At 32.0% G+C, this 17,136-nt stretch overlaps 1 protein-coding gene across 1 annotated transcript; it reads left to right on the top strand.

The window, feature by feature from the left end:
* Nucleotides 1-6,290: 6,290 nt before the first annotated feature.
* LOC116141575 (protein ACCELERATED CELL DEATH 6-like) lies at nucleotides 6,291-9,151 on the top strand. The gene is made up of 4 exons (XM_031427062.1): nucleotides 6,291-6,567; nucleotides 6,741-7,247; nucleotides 7,721-8,250; nucleotides 8,513-9,151. Exons 1-4 carry the CDS (start codon nucleotides 6,291-6,293, stop codon nucleotides 9,149-9,151), a joined length of 1,953 nt encoding a protein of 650 aa, XP_031282922.1.
* The last annotated feature ends 7,985 nt before the right edge of the window (nucleotides 9,152-17,136 follow it).

Raw genomic sequence — 17,136 nt, 5'->3', positions numbered from 1 at the left:
ACAAATCCATGGCAGGAAAACATCTAGATCTATGGCCATTTCACGGCCATAGAAACATCAGATCTGGTTGTTTCTAACCATGNAAAATATTAATTAAAAAGAAAAACAACAAACCGACCCATTTTCCCATTTGGGTCAGGCATGTGATATTTGACTGGCAGGTTTTATTTTACCTGTTCTAAAAGAATGTTCTAGATCTAAACATGTGGCCACAAAATTATTTGTTCAATCAATTAAAAAATGGCCAAATGCCCACAAATTTTAATTCCATTAATTCTCTTAATTGAAGATTTTTTTATGTTATTACGTTATCTCAAGATAACACTATCTCATACCGATTTTAAATTATAAATTTTTTATCCTATTATTAGTATTAGTATTCCCAATAAAGTTAAACAGTAAATGCCATTATTCCTAAAATATTATTCTATATTTTTTAATTTCTTTTAAATCTCTTAAATTTGTTAATTTAATTAAACACTCCTAAATATTTTTTTTAGAAATTACAAAAACACTCCGACCACCTTCCGACGGTGGTGGCTGACTGTCCGTATTCAATGGGTGGGTTGGAGGTATTTTTGTTAGCTTTTAATATTTTATTATATGGGTGTTTAGTAAATAAACAAACATAGGGAATATTTTTGTTAATTTCTAAATCCTACATCGTAATACCCGTCTAATTTAACTTTTTTCAAAAGATTATTCTAAAAACTATCAGAATAATGAACCAAATGGAGCCCAAATACTTTTAATTTGTTTTATATTTCAGGTGAATTCTTATAAGTCAGTCTATTTCAAGAGACATTGTGATTTGAATGGGACAATAACATTATTTACAATCATAATTTATATTCTATAATCATTTTTGTCATGTCTCATTATATTTATTTGTCAAAATTACTCTTGAAGTTGAAACATATTTTGTTAAAAAATTTATGAAAGTCCCAAAATTGGACTTAAAAATATTTCAACAAAAAAAAAAAAAAAAAAAAAAATCCTAAAACCCCCTAAGGTTCAATAATTTAACAAAGATTCCCCACCTGTTAGTCTCTAACAGTTTTTAAGTGTTTTTATAATTTTATCTAACTTCTCTAGACTATTGATGTGTTAATTTTACATTAAATTTTTTTGTAAGTAATTATCTGAGGAATTAAGATAGATTAACAAATATTTCTCACAAACGTTGACATGACAACTCGCAATTGATCAGTTTGTATTTGGTTAAACAAGACCCATTACAAGCTGACAGATCGCGTTTATGAGAGAAAATTAGTGAGAATGATTTGTGAGTGTAGTATTACTATTATATGAGTCCAAAACTTTAGATTACCAAAAAGGTTATCTGTTCAATTTTCAAGGTCATATACCATATTTATGACTTACCTTATCTTGCGATTTACATAGTTCATATTGGGATCAAGTGACTATCTACCATATTTGTAACTAGGGCAATATTACACTTAACTTACAACTCAATCTCACAAACTTTCTATCATAACTTCGATGTGATAACTCGTAATTGGTCAATTCGTAAATGGATCCTGCTTATTTGCAATAGGTCATACCTACCCAGTTATGAGCTAACCAATTATAAGCTGTTAAGTCAGAATTGTGAGAAAAAATTTATAAAATTGGGTTATAAGCCGATCTTTATTATTGTGACTTACTTAAATGGACTTGAGGGTTAGTTAAAAAAAAAAAAAAATTCTTTTAAATTATAATCTAGATAATGTTACCCTATTGTTGTCAATTAAATTCGATTATTATATACATTTATATATATATATATATATATATATGCAAGATTACCAATTTTATAGTTATTTAAAAAAAAAATACATCTTTTTTTTTCCAAAAACAAAGAATTATTCTAAACAAAAAATAAATCATTATAAAATTTGAACAGAAAAAAAAAAGAAATTAATTATAAATAAACATATGTCGCTGTATGGCATAAAGAATTGGATTCACGTGGAATTAATAATTTAAACCGAGTGTTCTCCATGTGCTGTTTGTCAAAATCAATTGCTTTCATTTTTCGGCGATTCTTCAACATCATGAAAATAAATAATTTAGTTTATTCAATTACGTAGTTGATTAAATAATTAATCTAGTGTCATGCATGATGATATGCTTTTTAAATTTTTTATTAAAATTTTGATGTGACTAAATATATCATTAAAAATGCTTATCACATGTTTTAGTGCTTTACTAAATATAGTAAATTTTTTAAATTTCTAAAAATAATTTACTCATATCAAGACTTTAGTTTACAAAATAATTTAATACATTCTCCTAAATTCTAGAAAACTCAACATATGTTTTTCATTTTTTGACAATTTTAAAACATTTATAAACGGAAATAGGGTATGATTGTATAATATAATATATTATGAGATAATATATTAAATTTCTTAGTTTGACAGGAGATGATAAATGCAAATAGGGTATGATTCACATGTTATATTCAAAAACAAATATTTTTTTTTTTTTTTTTTTTTTATGTGAAGATGAATAATTTAATTGATTGATAAATAGTTTATGTCTAGAGGACTCTATAAATAAATAGTGTCATATTCTCATTATATTTTTATATAAAGTTTCCCACATGGAATCGGTTGCTGCCCGCCTACATCTTCCATAACAAAGGTTCATTTTCAAATTATTTATTTCATATCATATGCTAATAGGTTTTTTTTAAGCTTACAAGAGATTCATTAATAAAAATAAATAATAAGTTTAGATGAGTTTGGCTATATGCACCCCAAAATTACAACCTACACACTCTCTTATAAGTAATTGGCTTTTAAAAATTAACAATCAAATTACTCAATATAATTTAGGATTCCTTAGAATTCTGAATAAATACCACAAATGACTTACTTATTAAATACTTTTTATAATTCACTTTTCTCAAAATTTTCAATATATTATATATATATTAATATATATATATTATATATATTATATATATATATATATAATATATTGTGTATCTTAATAAATCAATTTATGGGTTCTATAAGTTAATTTTAAAATTGATCAATATATTTTATTAAAAATTAATTTTATAAAATACTAATAGTTCTAATATATTGACTCAACTCATTTTAAAAAAAAAATATCACTTTAATTAAATTCAAAAGTAATTCATTAATTAACCGATTTATATTCATGTAATTAAAAATATAGTCTCCTATTGTTTAAGCAAGGAATTAATTTAAAATTATTGATTTTACATGTTGCGAAATAATATTAATTTAAAAACAATATTTAAAATTTTAAATAATGAATCCACATGCAAGGTGGACGAATATTTGCAGCTTGCTTAATATAATTTAACCATAATGATAACAATAATTCCTTGCTTTATAATAAAGCAAAACAAAGTTTATTATTTAGGTATCATATAATATTGAAATTAATTATTATCATATTTTCGGTGATAATCATATTCAAAGAATAAATTAAAAATTAAGTTTGGTTTACATCAAGATCAAAATCATAATTAATCAAAATTCTAGCTAATTAAACACGTGTTTGCTACTTATTAGAAATCCACTGATCGTGTAACGTAATACACAGTTAATGTTTTCAAAAAGTATTAAAAATTGTTATAAGGGTATATTAGATGAAAATGGATTAGGTCTCCGTCTTATAAGAATAAACAGACAATATCACCTAACAAACTAATTTTTTGGGTAGTTGACAGTGCTCGACCAGTGAGAAAACTTCCTCCTAAAAAGATATATTAAAAAATAATTGTGGATACGATTAAAATGAATTGACTACACAAAGGTATATAATAATATTAACATAATTAATAATCATGGTCATAATCTTATATTTAAAGTAATTAAAAAAATAATAATCAAATCACAAGAGAATCTTCATCCTAAATTGGGGAACTTTATAAGGGAAACATACTATGATTTGTCTCTTCATTTAATTATTAATTAATACTAGGATTAATGAGATTAGTTTGTACGTATTATTATATTACCTTATTTAATTGTTTAATTAATCAAAAGAGATTTGTTTTTATTGCTTTTATGAAATTATTGTAATAGCATGCACATGTCACATGTGCAATTATTATTATAATTTTGATAACAAAATCATGGAATCAAGTTCTTGCACCTTCAAGACACCCAACAATATGGATACGGATTCACATAAACAACACCCCCAAAAATATATATATAATTTTAAGTATGAATTAAGGAATTAATTACTTGGTTAATAAAATAAAAAAATATAAAAGATTCATCACGAGATATTTGCATGTTAAAAATTTCAAGATAATTTTTATCATACGTTAAGAAATATAATCAATAGAATCTACAGAAAAATCAAGAAAAATAATATGAAATAAAACACAACACATGGTGCCTTCGATCTCTTTCTTAGTGGCCCAACAAATTTATCAGATTTCAATTCTAAAAGTTTAATAAGTAGATAAATATCCGTCATGTATAACGTGAAACTTATAATAAATATCATCTATTGTACTAGTAACATTGAATACAAAACTAAAAATATGAAACTATGCAAGAGACTACCCTTAAAATGTATATTTTATTTTGTTATTAACTTATTATGATGGACCCCTAAATATGAACGATTTAATTTATTTGACATCGAGTATTTCTTAAAACCATTGCAAAACCCTACAAGAGATTCATTTAATTATCAAAAACTCTCTTTAAAATTATTAAAACCCTCTATAAAAATAAAAAAATAAAAAAAACATGACAAGAAATATATATACAGCCAAAAGAGTAGCTCCCTCAGGGTGGAACCAGAAGGGTCTCAAAATGTAATGTTCAATGAGAGAGGGTTGCGAAGTTACATTTATGGGGGGGTTAAAGTTAAGTTTGAAAACTGAGGGTGGCTACAAAAATTATAAATTGATATTATATAGATTTTAAAAATTATTTGTAGGGTCATGGGTGGCCATGGCTACCTTTGGCCTAAACATAAATTTGCCCCTAAACTATAGGTTTGGGGTCGGTGATAGTAACCCATATTTTATATTATTTATTACATGACTCTTATCGACATTTTGCATTCAAATATTATAAATTCCACATATAACATCTTATTATTTGGCAAAATATAATATAGGACAAATAGACGAACAACTACGACATATTATATCATTACATAAATTCTGATTGGATGATTTTACATAAAATCTGATTGGATGATCCTTCGTGTATTCGTTGCAGTTGTGGTGCACACTCTCTCCTGCCGTTCAATGTTATATCATTATTGGTCCCAGATAATATACACCAATGATTCTTAGAAAATTAATTTTTTTTTTTCTTTGGTGTATTAATTGTTTGGAGGGAGACAAGTAGTTAACGGTTGTAAACCAAAGATGAATGAAATATTATGTAGGCACTGAGAAAAGCATGAATTCACTAAAGCAATGTGACAAGTTGCCCATTTGCCCAACCGTAGACATGACAGATGATTTTTTTTTTCTTGCCTAAAAATCAAACTTGGCAATTTGTATCATGTTTTAATTGACTTTGACTCACAGATAGAGTGCCTCCTATTGAAGAATGTTCTCAAAGTTTGGTAGGTTTTGTTCATAAATAGAATTTTAAAAATTACTAAGGTGAAAACCATTTTACAGCTTATAATATATAATTATATGTTGATGTATGCCTGATCCAGACGCATATAATATAGAATTGTATGTGTTGTCCGCTTTGGATTCTGAAACTGACACAGTTTTATCTTGAAAAAAATATTTTTGGGTGATGAGGGTGTCCTTGTGCTATATAAGCGATCAAGACTCTCGTCTTCTAATTGATGTGGAAATTTGGCACTAACATATCCCCTTAGGGGACGAAGGGCTTGGGAATGGCTTAGGTCCTCCTTCTAGTGCCAACTGTTGATGTATGTCAGATCCAGACACATAGTATGTGGGTTTTCAAAGACATTGTCTGCTTTAGACCCTAAAACTTGTACGGTTTTGTCCTGAAAAGACGCTTCTGGATGGTGAGGGTGTCCTTGTGCTATATAAGCAACCAATACCCTCATCTCCTAACCGATGTGAGACTTTGTCATTTTCCTTGATTTAATTAATTTAATTACTTTACTTTTTTCATTGATTTACTCATCCAAAACAGCAAGAAATTCAAGCATTGACCTAAGGGGTTTGCAATGGAAGAAGAAAACCCCTCGTTGAAAGTGTATTTGAACCGGAGAAAGCAAGAGGTCCGCAATTGGTAGTGGCTGCGCTCATAGCAACAGTAACCTTCACGGCAGCTTTCACCATGCCTGGTGGTTACCATGGCGAAAAAGGTCAGAATGAAGGTACTGCAATCCTAAGTGGAAAGTCGGCTTTTCAAGCATTTATTATAACGGATACCATCGCCATGATCCTCTCTATTTCTGCTGTCATTATTCACTTTGTCATGTCGATTAAGTTTTGCCAGAACGCAGGGTCTCTCGACGAGCTTGCATTTGGGCTTACCATTTATTCAATGGTAGCAATGATGCTTGCTTTCATTACAGGCACTTTTGTTGTTTTGGCACCCTCTTCAGGGCTTGGTATTGCCATTTGTTGTATTTGCTTAAGCTTCTCATTCTATATGAGTTACACAATAGTGCAATTAACCAACGACGAGGCGAACAAACAAGGAGCACTCCCGAGTGACTTCAAAAGATGGCTCAGCAAATTAAAACGCACAATAATTGAACAAACAAGATGTAGATGTTCGCAGTTCGCACTTCTGTAAAATTCAAGCTTGATATCAATAAATACTNGGCGTCCACCATATTCGTTGATCAAATACTCACCATATGCCCATCACTCTTGTTGCAAGTCAACGCCAATGGCGATACTCCCCTTCATGTTGCAGCTAAATGCGGGAACTCGGCTATGGTGGAAGTTCTTTTTCAGCATTCAAGGGCTCAACCTGGAGCCTCACAGATTGGCGGATTGAATCCTGTGTGGGAGATGTTGAAGATTACTAATAAGGAAGAAAACGCAGCGTTGCATGAGGCAGTGCAGTATGGAAGCTTGGAAGTGGTGAAGGTTTTAACGAGAGAAGGTGATCCTGAGTTTTCTTACTCTGCTAATAGTTATGGGGAAACCCCACTTTACCTTGCTGCAGCTAGAGGATCTCCGGCGAGGGTGGTTGCAATATTAGGAAGCTGCAGAGCGGCGGCCCACGGAGGACCCCGTGGAAAGACGGCTTTGCATGCGGCAGTCAAGAGCAGAGATTTTGGTACGTTTACTTTGGTTCAAATTGTTGTTATTATCAAATTATAGGAAAACAGAGGAACATGAATTTCAGAGAAATTGTTGTGCTGTGTCTTGAAACAATCTGTTGAGTAGGTAACCCTCTGATCATGGCATCAGTAAGCTTAGATTTAATCCTCCGATCTCTTACTTCTACCACAAGAGATCAACACAATTAACATGTTCTCGTCCCTTGTGGATGTATGTAATATGCAATCGCCTGCAGAAAATTTGTTCACTATCCTATTTAATTTTTATAGTACATGTTTTATATAGTTTTTAAGAATCCCAAGGTTGTATTCCAATTTTTATATCCATGTAATATGACATTAATTAATTAGTTATGTCACATAGATGATGAAATGAGATCTCGAAGGATATCATCACTTGGGAGATGATAACTGGATGTATAACATTATTTGTTATTTAATTAGTTTGATGTTCTCTTTTTTGTCTCAGAAACCATGAAAGAAATACTCGAGAAGAAGAAGTGTTTGACAAAAGAAACGAACCAAAAAGGGTGGACTCCACTTCATTATGCTGCACATTACGATCTTCCTTTCAATGCACAAGTCTTATTAGAAATTGATGAATCTGCTGCATTCATACCTGACAAGGATCGTAAAATGACACCTCTTCATGTGGCGAGCAGTCGAGGGTGTCTAAAGGTAATAAAAAAAATTCTTTTTCATTCTCCACAATGTTATGAACTGGTGGATGCTAGAGGTTGGAATTTCCTTCACTTTGCTATGGTGAGTTTACAAGAAACAGATGTGGATGTCCTGCTACAAAATCCACTAGTTAGGAGTCTTATGCATCAGAAGGATGCCAAGGGGAACACTCCTCTCCATGTTCTTGCAGCTTCAAAACGAAATAATTCATTCGAGCCCAACAGTATCAACTTGAAGCATAAAAGCAACCTTCAGGTTATCAACAGGAAAGATATTAGTGCCACACATATATTAAGACAAGGCTTTCCAGAGCTTGAGGTAATAGCCGGCATCTTCACTTAGTATAAGTACATAGAATCATTCTCTAATGCAAACATCCACATATTTTCAAAATCCAGATCACGTCTACTGGTACTGGTAAAAAGAAATCTGGATTATGAGAAAATGCGACGGTATGCATTTGAGGATTTTCGTTAATATACATTTATGCAAATGCAATTTTGTGACTTGAAATTGTCATTTTCCTTGATTTAATTACTTTACTTTTTTCATTGATTTACTTTACATTTATGCAAAACAGCAAGAAATTCAAGAATTGACCCAAGAGGTTTGCAATGGACAACGTCCACGAGGTGTTATACGCAGAAGAAGAAAACCCCTCGGTGAAAGTGTATTTGAACCGGAGAAAGCAAGAGGTCCGCAATTGGTAGTGGCTGCGCTCATAGCAACAGTAACCTTCACGGCAGCTTTCACCATGCCTGGTGGTTACCAGGGCGAAAAAGGTCAGAATGAAGGTACCGCAATCCTAAGTAGAAAGTCGGCTTTTCAAGCATTTATTATAACGGATACCATCGCCATGATCCTCTCTATTTCTGCTGTCTTTATTCACTTTGTCATGTCGATTAAGTTTTGCCAGAACGCAGGGTCTCTCGACGAGCTTGCATTTGGGCTTACCATTTATTCAATGGTAGCAATGATGCTTGCTTTCATTAAAGGCACTTTTGTTGTTTTGGCACCCTCTTCAGGGCTTGGTATTGCCATTTGTTGTATTTGCTTAAGCTTCTCATTCTATATGAGTTACACAATAGTGCAATTAACCAACGACGAGGCGAACAAACAAGGAGCACTCCCGAGTGACTTCAAAAGATGGCTCAGCAAATTAAAACGCACAATAATTGAACAAACAAGATGTAGATGTTCGCAGTTCGCACTTCTGTAAAATTCAAGCTTGATATCAATAAATACTAAAAGACAATGTTACAATTATTAAGACAAAAAAAAAAAAAAAACTGGACTGAATTTTTGTCTTTAGTGCTAGTTGATGTCAATAAATTGTTTTTTTTTTTCTTTTTATCTTTAGTGTTAAATAGTATCAGTAAATCTTTTTAATTAATAATGTAAGTTTGCAGGAGAGACAAATTATATAAAATGGCGGTAAGATTACTACTAATTACATAACATCTAAATCCTCAAATTTGTGCAAACCCACATTGTTTATTTACTATGTGTGAGTTTAATATTTCAATATCATTTAATTAGATGTAAATAGTATCAATATTAAAATTTAACATATTATCGATCAACGTCAAATATTATGTACCAAAATATCGTTATGATATCGTTACTAATTAGTAACATATAATATGATCAAATTTGAAAGTAGATTATAATTAGTTTCGTTACTAGCAATTTTTGGACAATTTTATAATCTCCTTGTATATATAATTGATTGGTGTCATTATTTGAAAATAGAACGAGAGCCAGCAATTAACTGTAATACATAAACACCCATACGTAATTCTATATTACTCTTTGTTCTTTGATTTTTGAAATGCTCCATTGATAATTTACTGTAAAATCTAGCCAATCTGGCGTTGTGAAATGCTCCATTGATAATTTTTTTAAGAGGTATTTTTTATTTTTACGTTTAGGCTTCAGTTTTAAGAATTAAGAATTGGATGGGAGAAGCTAATTCTTTAGCCTCTATATACTTGGGCTTTCTATAGTGATATCTATTTCACCAATGGGCTAGTGGATTACAAGAATGCTATATACACCCCCACCTCTTTGGATGTACACCACTTAAGTTCTTTTTCAGATAAGAGTTTACAAATGGTGAAATGGGTACATTTAAGAATAAGGTTGGGGTATATATAGAGATTCACTCTATATGTATAATTTTTTTTTAATAACTGAAGTGTCCTGACAAACTTACATACACTTCAACTAATCCTTAGGGGGGAGTTATCCTACAGCAACTCATTGTCATAGATCCCCAAGTAAATCATGGGGACTTATGTATGTATAAATTATCTCTCATGTAATTGTAAAACCTAAACAAAAATTATGCAAACACTTCATACTTAAAAAGAGTGTTTTAAAGTTTAAACCCTTCGTTTATGAATTTGTTTTGAGTTCTACGTGAAAATTGGAAAGAATCAACTAAAAAGAAAAAGATTATGTATTTTCGAAGTTTAAAAATGCTTTCGATATATATATAATCATTATTAAAAACTTTATAATTATATAGTGAATTATTTATGCATATAGTAAGATTTGTATTAAAATTTCATAAATATAAATATGGCAACAAGAGAGACTTGTATGAATGTTAAATTAATTAAATAAAGCCTCCAAACTAGACTTCCCTCACTTTTTTTATCTCTTGAAAATTAAACCTCCTACCCTCTTTACTCTACTTAAAATATACAACATTGATTCTTTTGAGAATGAAAAAAAAAAAAAAAAATTCAATGGTTTTATTAAAAAACAATTCAAATTCATGGGAAAAACAATGTTCACATCACCCACAAAATGTCAAAAAAAGTGATTCCATTTGATTCATGAGTCAAAAAAAAAAAAAAAAAATTTAACTAAGAAAAGTAGGTAAGCTAACTTCTTTCTTAGCCCCCTTTATTGGGTTGAAAGTTGAGGACCAATTGAAAGTGTGTGTAATAATAATGTTTTGAAAGTGTTTTTTTGTTGGACAGAAGTGTTTTTCAAATAGTTAAACACTTAAATATTTCCTATGTTCTTATTGCATTGTTTGATTGAAATTGAGAAAGTTGCTTCTATGTTCATGAAAGCACTTGCAGTGATCTTTTCTTTTGTTTTGAAAATCATGTGATATCTATCTTTCCAAAAGTGATTAACCTATTCTTTTTTTGAATTGCAATCAAAAATCAATTTTTTTTCAATCTCAAGGGTTGACTTATCGTTAAGGAGGTTTACTCCCTCTTTAAGTGTCTGATTCAACTTTGGGGTCATCTATCCCAATAAATTGTGGCTTATCTGGTCTTTTGGGTTTGTAGGGTGTTCATTAACCCTAAAGATTATTTCAGGTGCGCGCAAACTGGCAGGTTTTAATATTATTTCTTAAGATGAAACTTTAACATGAAACCAAAAATTATAATTGCTAACAAAAATACAACCTTATTTCCTTAAACTATTAGCTCTATGCTTGCGATTAAACTATTAGTTTTTTGTATACTATTTAGTTTAACCATTCGACTTCTAACACGGCAAAATACTAACCTACATGGTTAATAGTTATTGGTACCAAAATTTGGCTAAAGTAACAGTGTTACAATCATATAAGACAATGTTTTACTATCTATAATATATTAAATTAAATAGTAGCATACAAAAATATACGAATGTACATGTTTTGGGTGTATTATGTTTCAATCCATGATTCTAATTATAAAATATTATCTCAAGTAGAATAAGTCAATGCAAAGTTACATCATTGATTTGTCATTAGATTTAAACATGTTTGATTCTAGACAACCAATTGCTTCTTTGCATGTTAAGTATCTCACATTATTTGATTCCAGGACATTAGACATTACGTTACCCTAGAAAAAAAATTATATATAAAATTCAATTTACCCCCTCAACTTTAAAAACCTACTAAACCCCTCCTTTTTTTTTTATATGTGGTGTCTTAATATATTATCTTAAACCATGTATTAAGAACATTGAACAACAAAAATTAGTTATATGAAAGCATTGAAATATGTGTTTTTTTTTTAATCTTTTTATAAACATTTTATTTTTAAGTAATTAAATTAAACAAAATTATTTATTAGATGTAATTAATAGGGTGCCAATAATTATGTTGGAAAACAACAAAATGTTAAAAGAAAGGTTAGGTTAGCATTTGACAAATAATAAAATATTAATTAAAAAGAAAAACAACAAACCGACCCATTTTCCCATTTGGGTCAGGCATGTGACATTTGACTGGCAGGTTTTATTTTACCTGTTCTAAATGAATGTTCTAGATCTAAACATGTGGCCACAAATTTATTTGTTCAATCAATTGAAAAATGGCCAAATGCCCACAAATTTTAATTCCATTAATTCTCTTAATTGAAGATTTTATTATATTACCAGGATACCGTTATCTCAAGAAAACACAATCCCGTACCGATTTTAAATTATAAATTTTTTATCGGTGGTCCAAAACTTTAGAGTACCAAAAAGGTTATCTGTCCAATTTTCACCGTCATATGTCATATTTATGATTTACCTTATCTTGCAATTTACATAGTTCATTGGAATCAAGTGATTATCTACCTTATTATTGTCAATTAAATTATAATGTAGATAATGTTACCCTATTATTGGCAGTTAAATTTGATTATTATATACATTTATTCCAATATATATATATATATATATATATATTATGCAAGATTAACAATTTTATAGTTATTTAAAAAAAAATACGGCTTTTTTTTTTTTTCAAAAACAAAGAATTATTCTAAACAAAAAATAAATCATTATAAAATTTGAAGGAAAAAAAATTAATTAATTAATTATAAATAAACATATGTCGCTGTATGACATAAAGAATTGGATTCATGTGGAATTAATAATTTAAACTTAGTGTTTTTCTTGTGCTGTTTGTCAAAATCAATTGCTTTCATTTTTCGGCGATTCTTCAACATCATGAAAATAAATAATTTAATTATCTTTAGTTTATTCAATTACGTAGTTGATTAAATAATTAATCTAGTGTCATGCATGATGATATGCTTTTTAAATTTTTTATTAAAAATATATCATTAAAAATGCTTGTCGCATGTTTTAGTGCTTTACTAAATATATACGTCAAAAAAAAAAAAAAATTAGTAAATTATTTTTAAATTTCTAAAAATAATTTACTCATATTACGACTTTAGTTTACAAAATAATTTAATACATTCTCCTAAATTCTAGAAAATTCAACATATGTTTTTCATTTTTTGACAATTTTAAAACATTTATAAACGGAAATAGGATATGATTGTATAATATAATATATTATGAGATAATATATTAAATTTCTTAGTTTGACAGGAGATGATAAATGCAAATAGGGTATGATTCACATGTTATATGTCAAAATCAAATATTTTTTTTTTTTTTTTTTTTTTTATGTGAAGATGAATAATTTAATTGATTGATAAATAGTTTATGTCTAGAGGACTCTATAAAATATAATAGTGTCATATTCTCATTATATTTTTAATATAAAGTTTCCCACATGGAATCGGTTGCTACATGCCTACATCTTCCATACAAAAGGATTCATTTTCAAATTATTTATTTCACATCATATGCTAAAATAGGTTTTTTTTTTTTAAGCTTAACAAGATGATTCATTAATAAAAATAAATAAATAAATAAATAAGTTTAGACGAGTTTGGCTATATGCACCCCAAAATTACAACCTACACAGTCTCTTATAAGTAATTGACTATTTAAAAATTAAAGAATTAAAATTTTACTCAATATAATTTAAGGATTCCTTAGAATTCTGAATAAATTTACCACAAAATGCCTTACTTATTAAATACTTTTTATAATTCACTTTTCTCATAAATTTTCAATATTTTTTTTTTTTTGGGAACAATTAATAAATCAATTTATGGGTTCTATAAGTTAATTTTAAAATTATAAATATATTTTATTAAAAATTAATTTTATAAAATACTAATAGTTCTAATATATTGACTCAACTCATTTAAAAAAAAAAAAAATCACTTTAATTAAATTCAAAAGCAATTCATTAATTAACCGATTTATATTCATGTAATTAAAAATATAATCTCCTATTGTTTAAGCAAGGAATTAATTTAAAATTATTGATTTTACATGTTGCGAAATAATTTTAATTTAAAAACAATATTTAAAATTTTAAATAATGAATCCACATGCAAGGTGGCGGAATATTTGCAGCTGCTTATATAATTTAAACATAATGATAAAAGTAATTCCTTGCTTTATAATAAAGCAAAACAAAGTTTATTATTTAGGTATCATATAATAGTGAAATTAATTCATTAGTATTATCTTTTCGGTGATAATCATATTCAAAGAATAAATTAAAAATTAAGTTTGGGTTACATCAAAATCAAAATCAAAATTAATCAAAATTCTAGCTAATTAAACACGTGTTTGCTACTTATTAGAAATCCATTGATAGTTTAACGTCATACACAGTAAGTATTTAAAATTGTTATTGTTAGGGCCAAAAATCGTCTTTGGCCCAAATAGGAAAACAGGATCACTAGTCAAGAAAAGACCAGGCCCAATCCTAAAGAGGCTCAAGCCAGATCAGTCCCATTTGATACGAGATATGGCCGACCCAAACCATCTGGGCATGGGCCTCCCAGTTCGGGATCACTTCATGGGCCTATAGGCAAATTTCGAGCCCACGACCCACTGATCACATTCCAATTCCTGATCAGTCTCCTACTAGAAGTCATTTTCCTATTCAGAACACTTCCCTATTCGAAATTACTTTCTTGATCAGAATCACATTCCTATCCGGACACTGGTAAGACAACATACCACGGCCCTAATTCTTATAGGGTTCGCATCAGAGTCACATTAGGACTCCTACTCCCACCAGGACTGGGAGACCAGACAGTCACTATATAAACAGAGGTCAGCCCTCTCACAAAGGACACGACATTACACCTTCACATCCGAAGCTCCTACTTGAGAGCTTTATATTACTGCTGTAGTCACAGTCTCTGACTAGACATCCGGTAACCTCTTTACTCCCTAGCCCTCACTATACTAGCCTCTTTCAGCCTTGCTGACTTGAGCGTCGGAGTGCCTACGGCAAACACCACCCCGGTGTTTCTCGTTCGCTTCACGTGTTTGTTTCTCTACGTATGCAGGTACAGCGGATCGCTAGTGGCCTCAACCTCACAGGATCAGACCCCCCTTCCGTACAGGTAGATTTTTGTATCTACAGTTTGGCGCCCACCGTGGGGCCTCTAGCAATCATTCGGCTGGACGAACCCTGCTGCGTAGAGGAACTTTCCATGGCTGACAACTCCGATAACGCTAATCCCGGCCTCGAGGCCAAACTGGAAGCTCTAACTGCTCTCATGCAACAGAACTTGGACAAGGTGGCTGCATTGGAAGTTGAGAATAATGCGATTCGGACAGAAAACGCGTCTATCAGGTCAGGAAACCAATTTCTCAAGGAGAAGGTGAGTCAATTCTATGACCTAGAGTTCCTGCTCGGCCAAGCACCCCCCAATCGGTTCCGCACCCCTGTTCCATCCATGCAACCTCTCCTTACACTGGAGCCCCGACCCTCAGCCTCCGACAAAAGGTCGCGTCCCTTAAACCCGTCTGCGATCGACGATTCTGTCCTAATTCATGGAGATAAAGATATGCCTGTAGAACATCATTCAGCCGATTCATCCCAGCATCAAGATCAAGACGATCCGATGGCAGAAAGCCCTCATCCACAAGACCAGCTCAATCTAACCATCCCAACGCATACTCCACTCGGCTCGGCTCATCCTCGCGGGATGAACGGCCAAACTAAACCAACAGCACCCGAGCCCATCCATCCTGACCAACCGAATGACTATCAGAGGACTCCCCTGACCATCCATGTAGGGCGAAACACCAAAACAGTTACCATGGGAGTCATCCAACCGGAAGGAATGACCGAAGATCTATGCTATCAAGGAACACACGAAGGAACTCGTCAAACTACCCCAAGAAGGATGACCCAACGGAATGTACCAAAGTTAAATGCAAAGGCTGACCCGGTCATGTGGGATGACCTAGTGGCGTCCCCTTCTCCTATGGAACAGGTACTAGCTAAGAGATTGGCTGATGTGGAAGCAGTGATGCGATGCATTCCGGGAATGCCGGTCCCAACCAAGAAGAGTAGGCCCCATTGTTACGCGGATTCACCCTTCATGGACGAGATCGCCCTAGCCGACATGCCTCAGAAGTTCATTATCGCCAACATGAAAATGTACGACGGCACAACCGATCTGGACGATCACATAGCCTCGTACAAGCAGCGGATGTTCACCGTCTCAATACCCCGACCGCTTAAGGAAGCCTGCATGTGCAAAAGTCAAGCTTATCCGGCCTAGCACTCAATGGTACACGAACCTCCCGAACGGATCCATCGATTCATTCGCTCAACTCACCGACACGTTTGTGAAACAGTTCACCAGCAGCAAGAAACTCGAGAAGCTGTCAGCCAACTTATACAAAGTATACCAGAGAAGGGGCGAGCCATTGAGAGAATATGTCAGCAGGTTTAACAAAGAGAAGATCTCCATCCCTGCATGCAACCCTGAGACAGCCATAGATGCCTTCAGGAAGGGTCTCCTCTCGGACAGAGAGCTATACAAATAACTTACAAAGCTGGGATGCATAACAATGGAAGACGCCCTAGCCCGGGCAGTGATCCAAATAAGATGGGAGGAGGATGAGATAAACCAAACGATTCACTCCAGATACGATTCAAGGCAGAATGACAGGAAACCAGAGCACAGGCCAGCGGAGCACCGCTACCAACCCCCAGCACGTAATTCGAGCAGTCAAGAAACCATATGATCATCAACCAACAAGAACCGAGAGCAGGCAGTTCGGATCAAACCGGTACAAAATACCGAAGTACAGCCTTAATGTCGAGCCAACCTAGGTGGTCGCAATTATGAAATGAATGGGATCCACCGTTAAGTGGCCAGACAAGCTTAATCCCGAGGCAAGGAGAGACAAGACCAAATGGTGTGAGTTCCACGATGATCATGGGCACAACACTGTAGACCGTATCACTTTACGACTAGAGGTCGCTGCACTTCTAAAGAGGGGACACCTCCGGGATCTGCTAACTGATAAGGGGAAGAACACCATTAGCCATAAGAGTTCAAAAGAACCATCACC

This window comes from Pistacia vera, unplaced genomic scaffold (assembly GCF_008641045.1).
Source record: "Pistacia vera cultivar Batoury unplaced genomic scaffold, PisVer_v2 Contig40, whole genome shotgun sequence".
Lineage (NCBI taxonomy): Eukaryota > Viridiplantae > Streptophyta > Magnoliopsida > Sapindales > Anacardiaceae > Pistacia > Pistacia vera.
The sequence above is the reverse complement of the archived record's forward strand: the minus strand, read 5'-3'. Positions and strand labels throughout refer to the sequence as shown.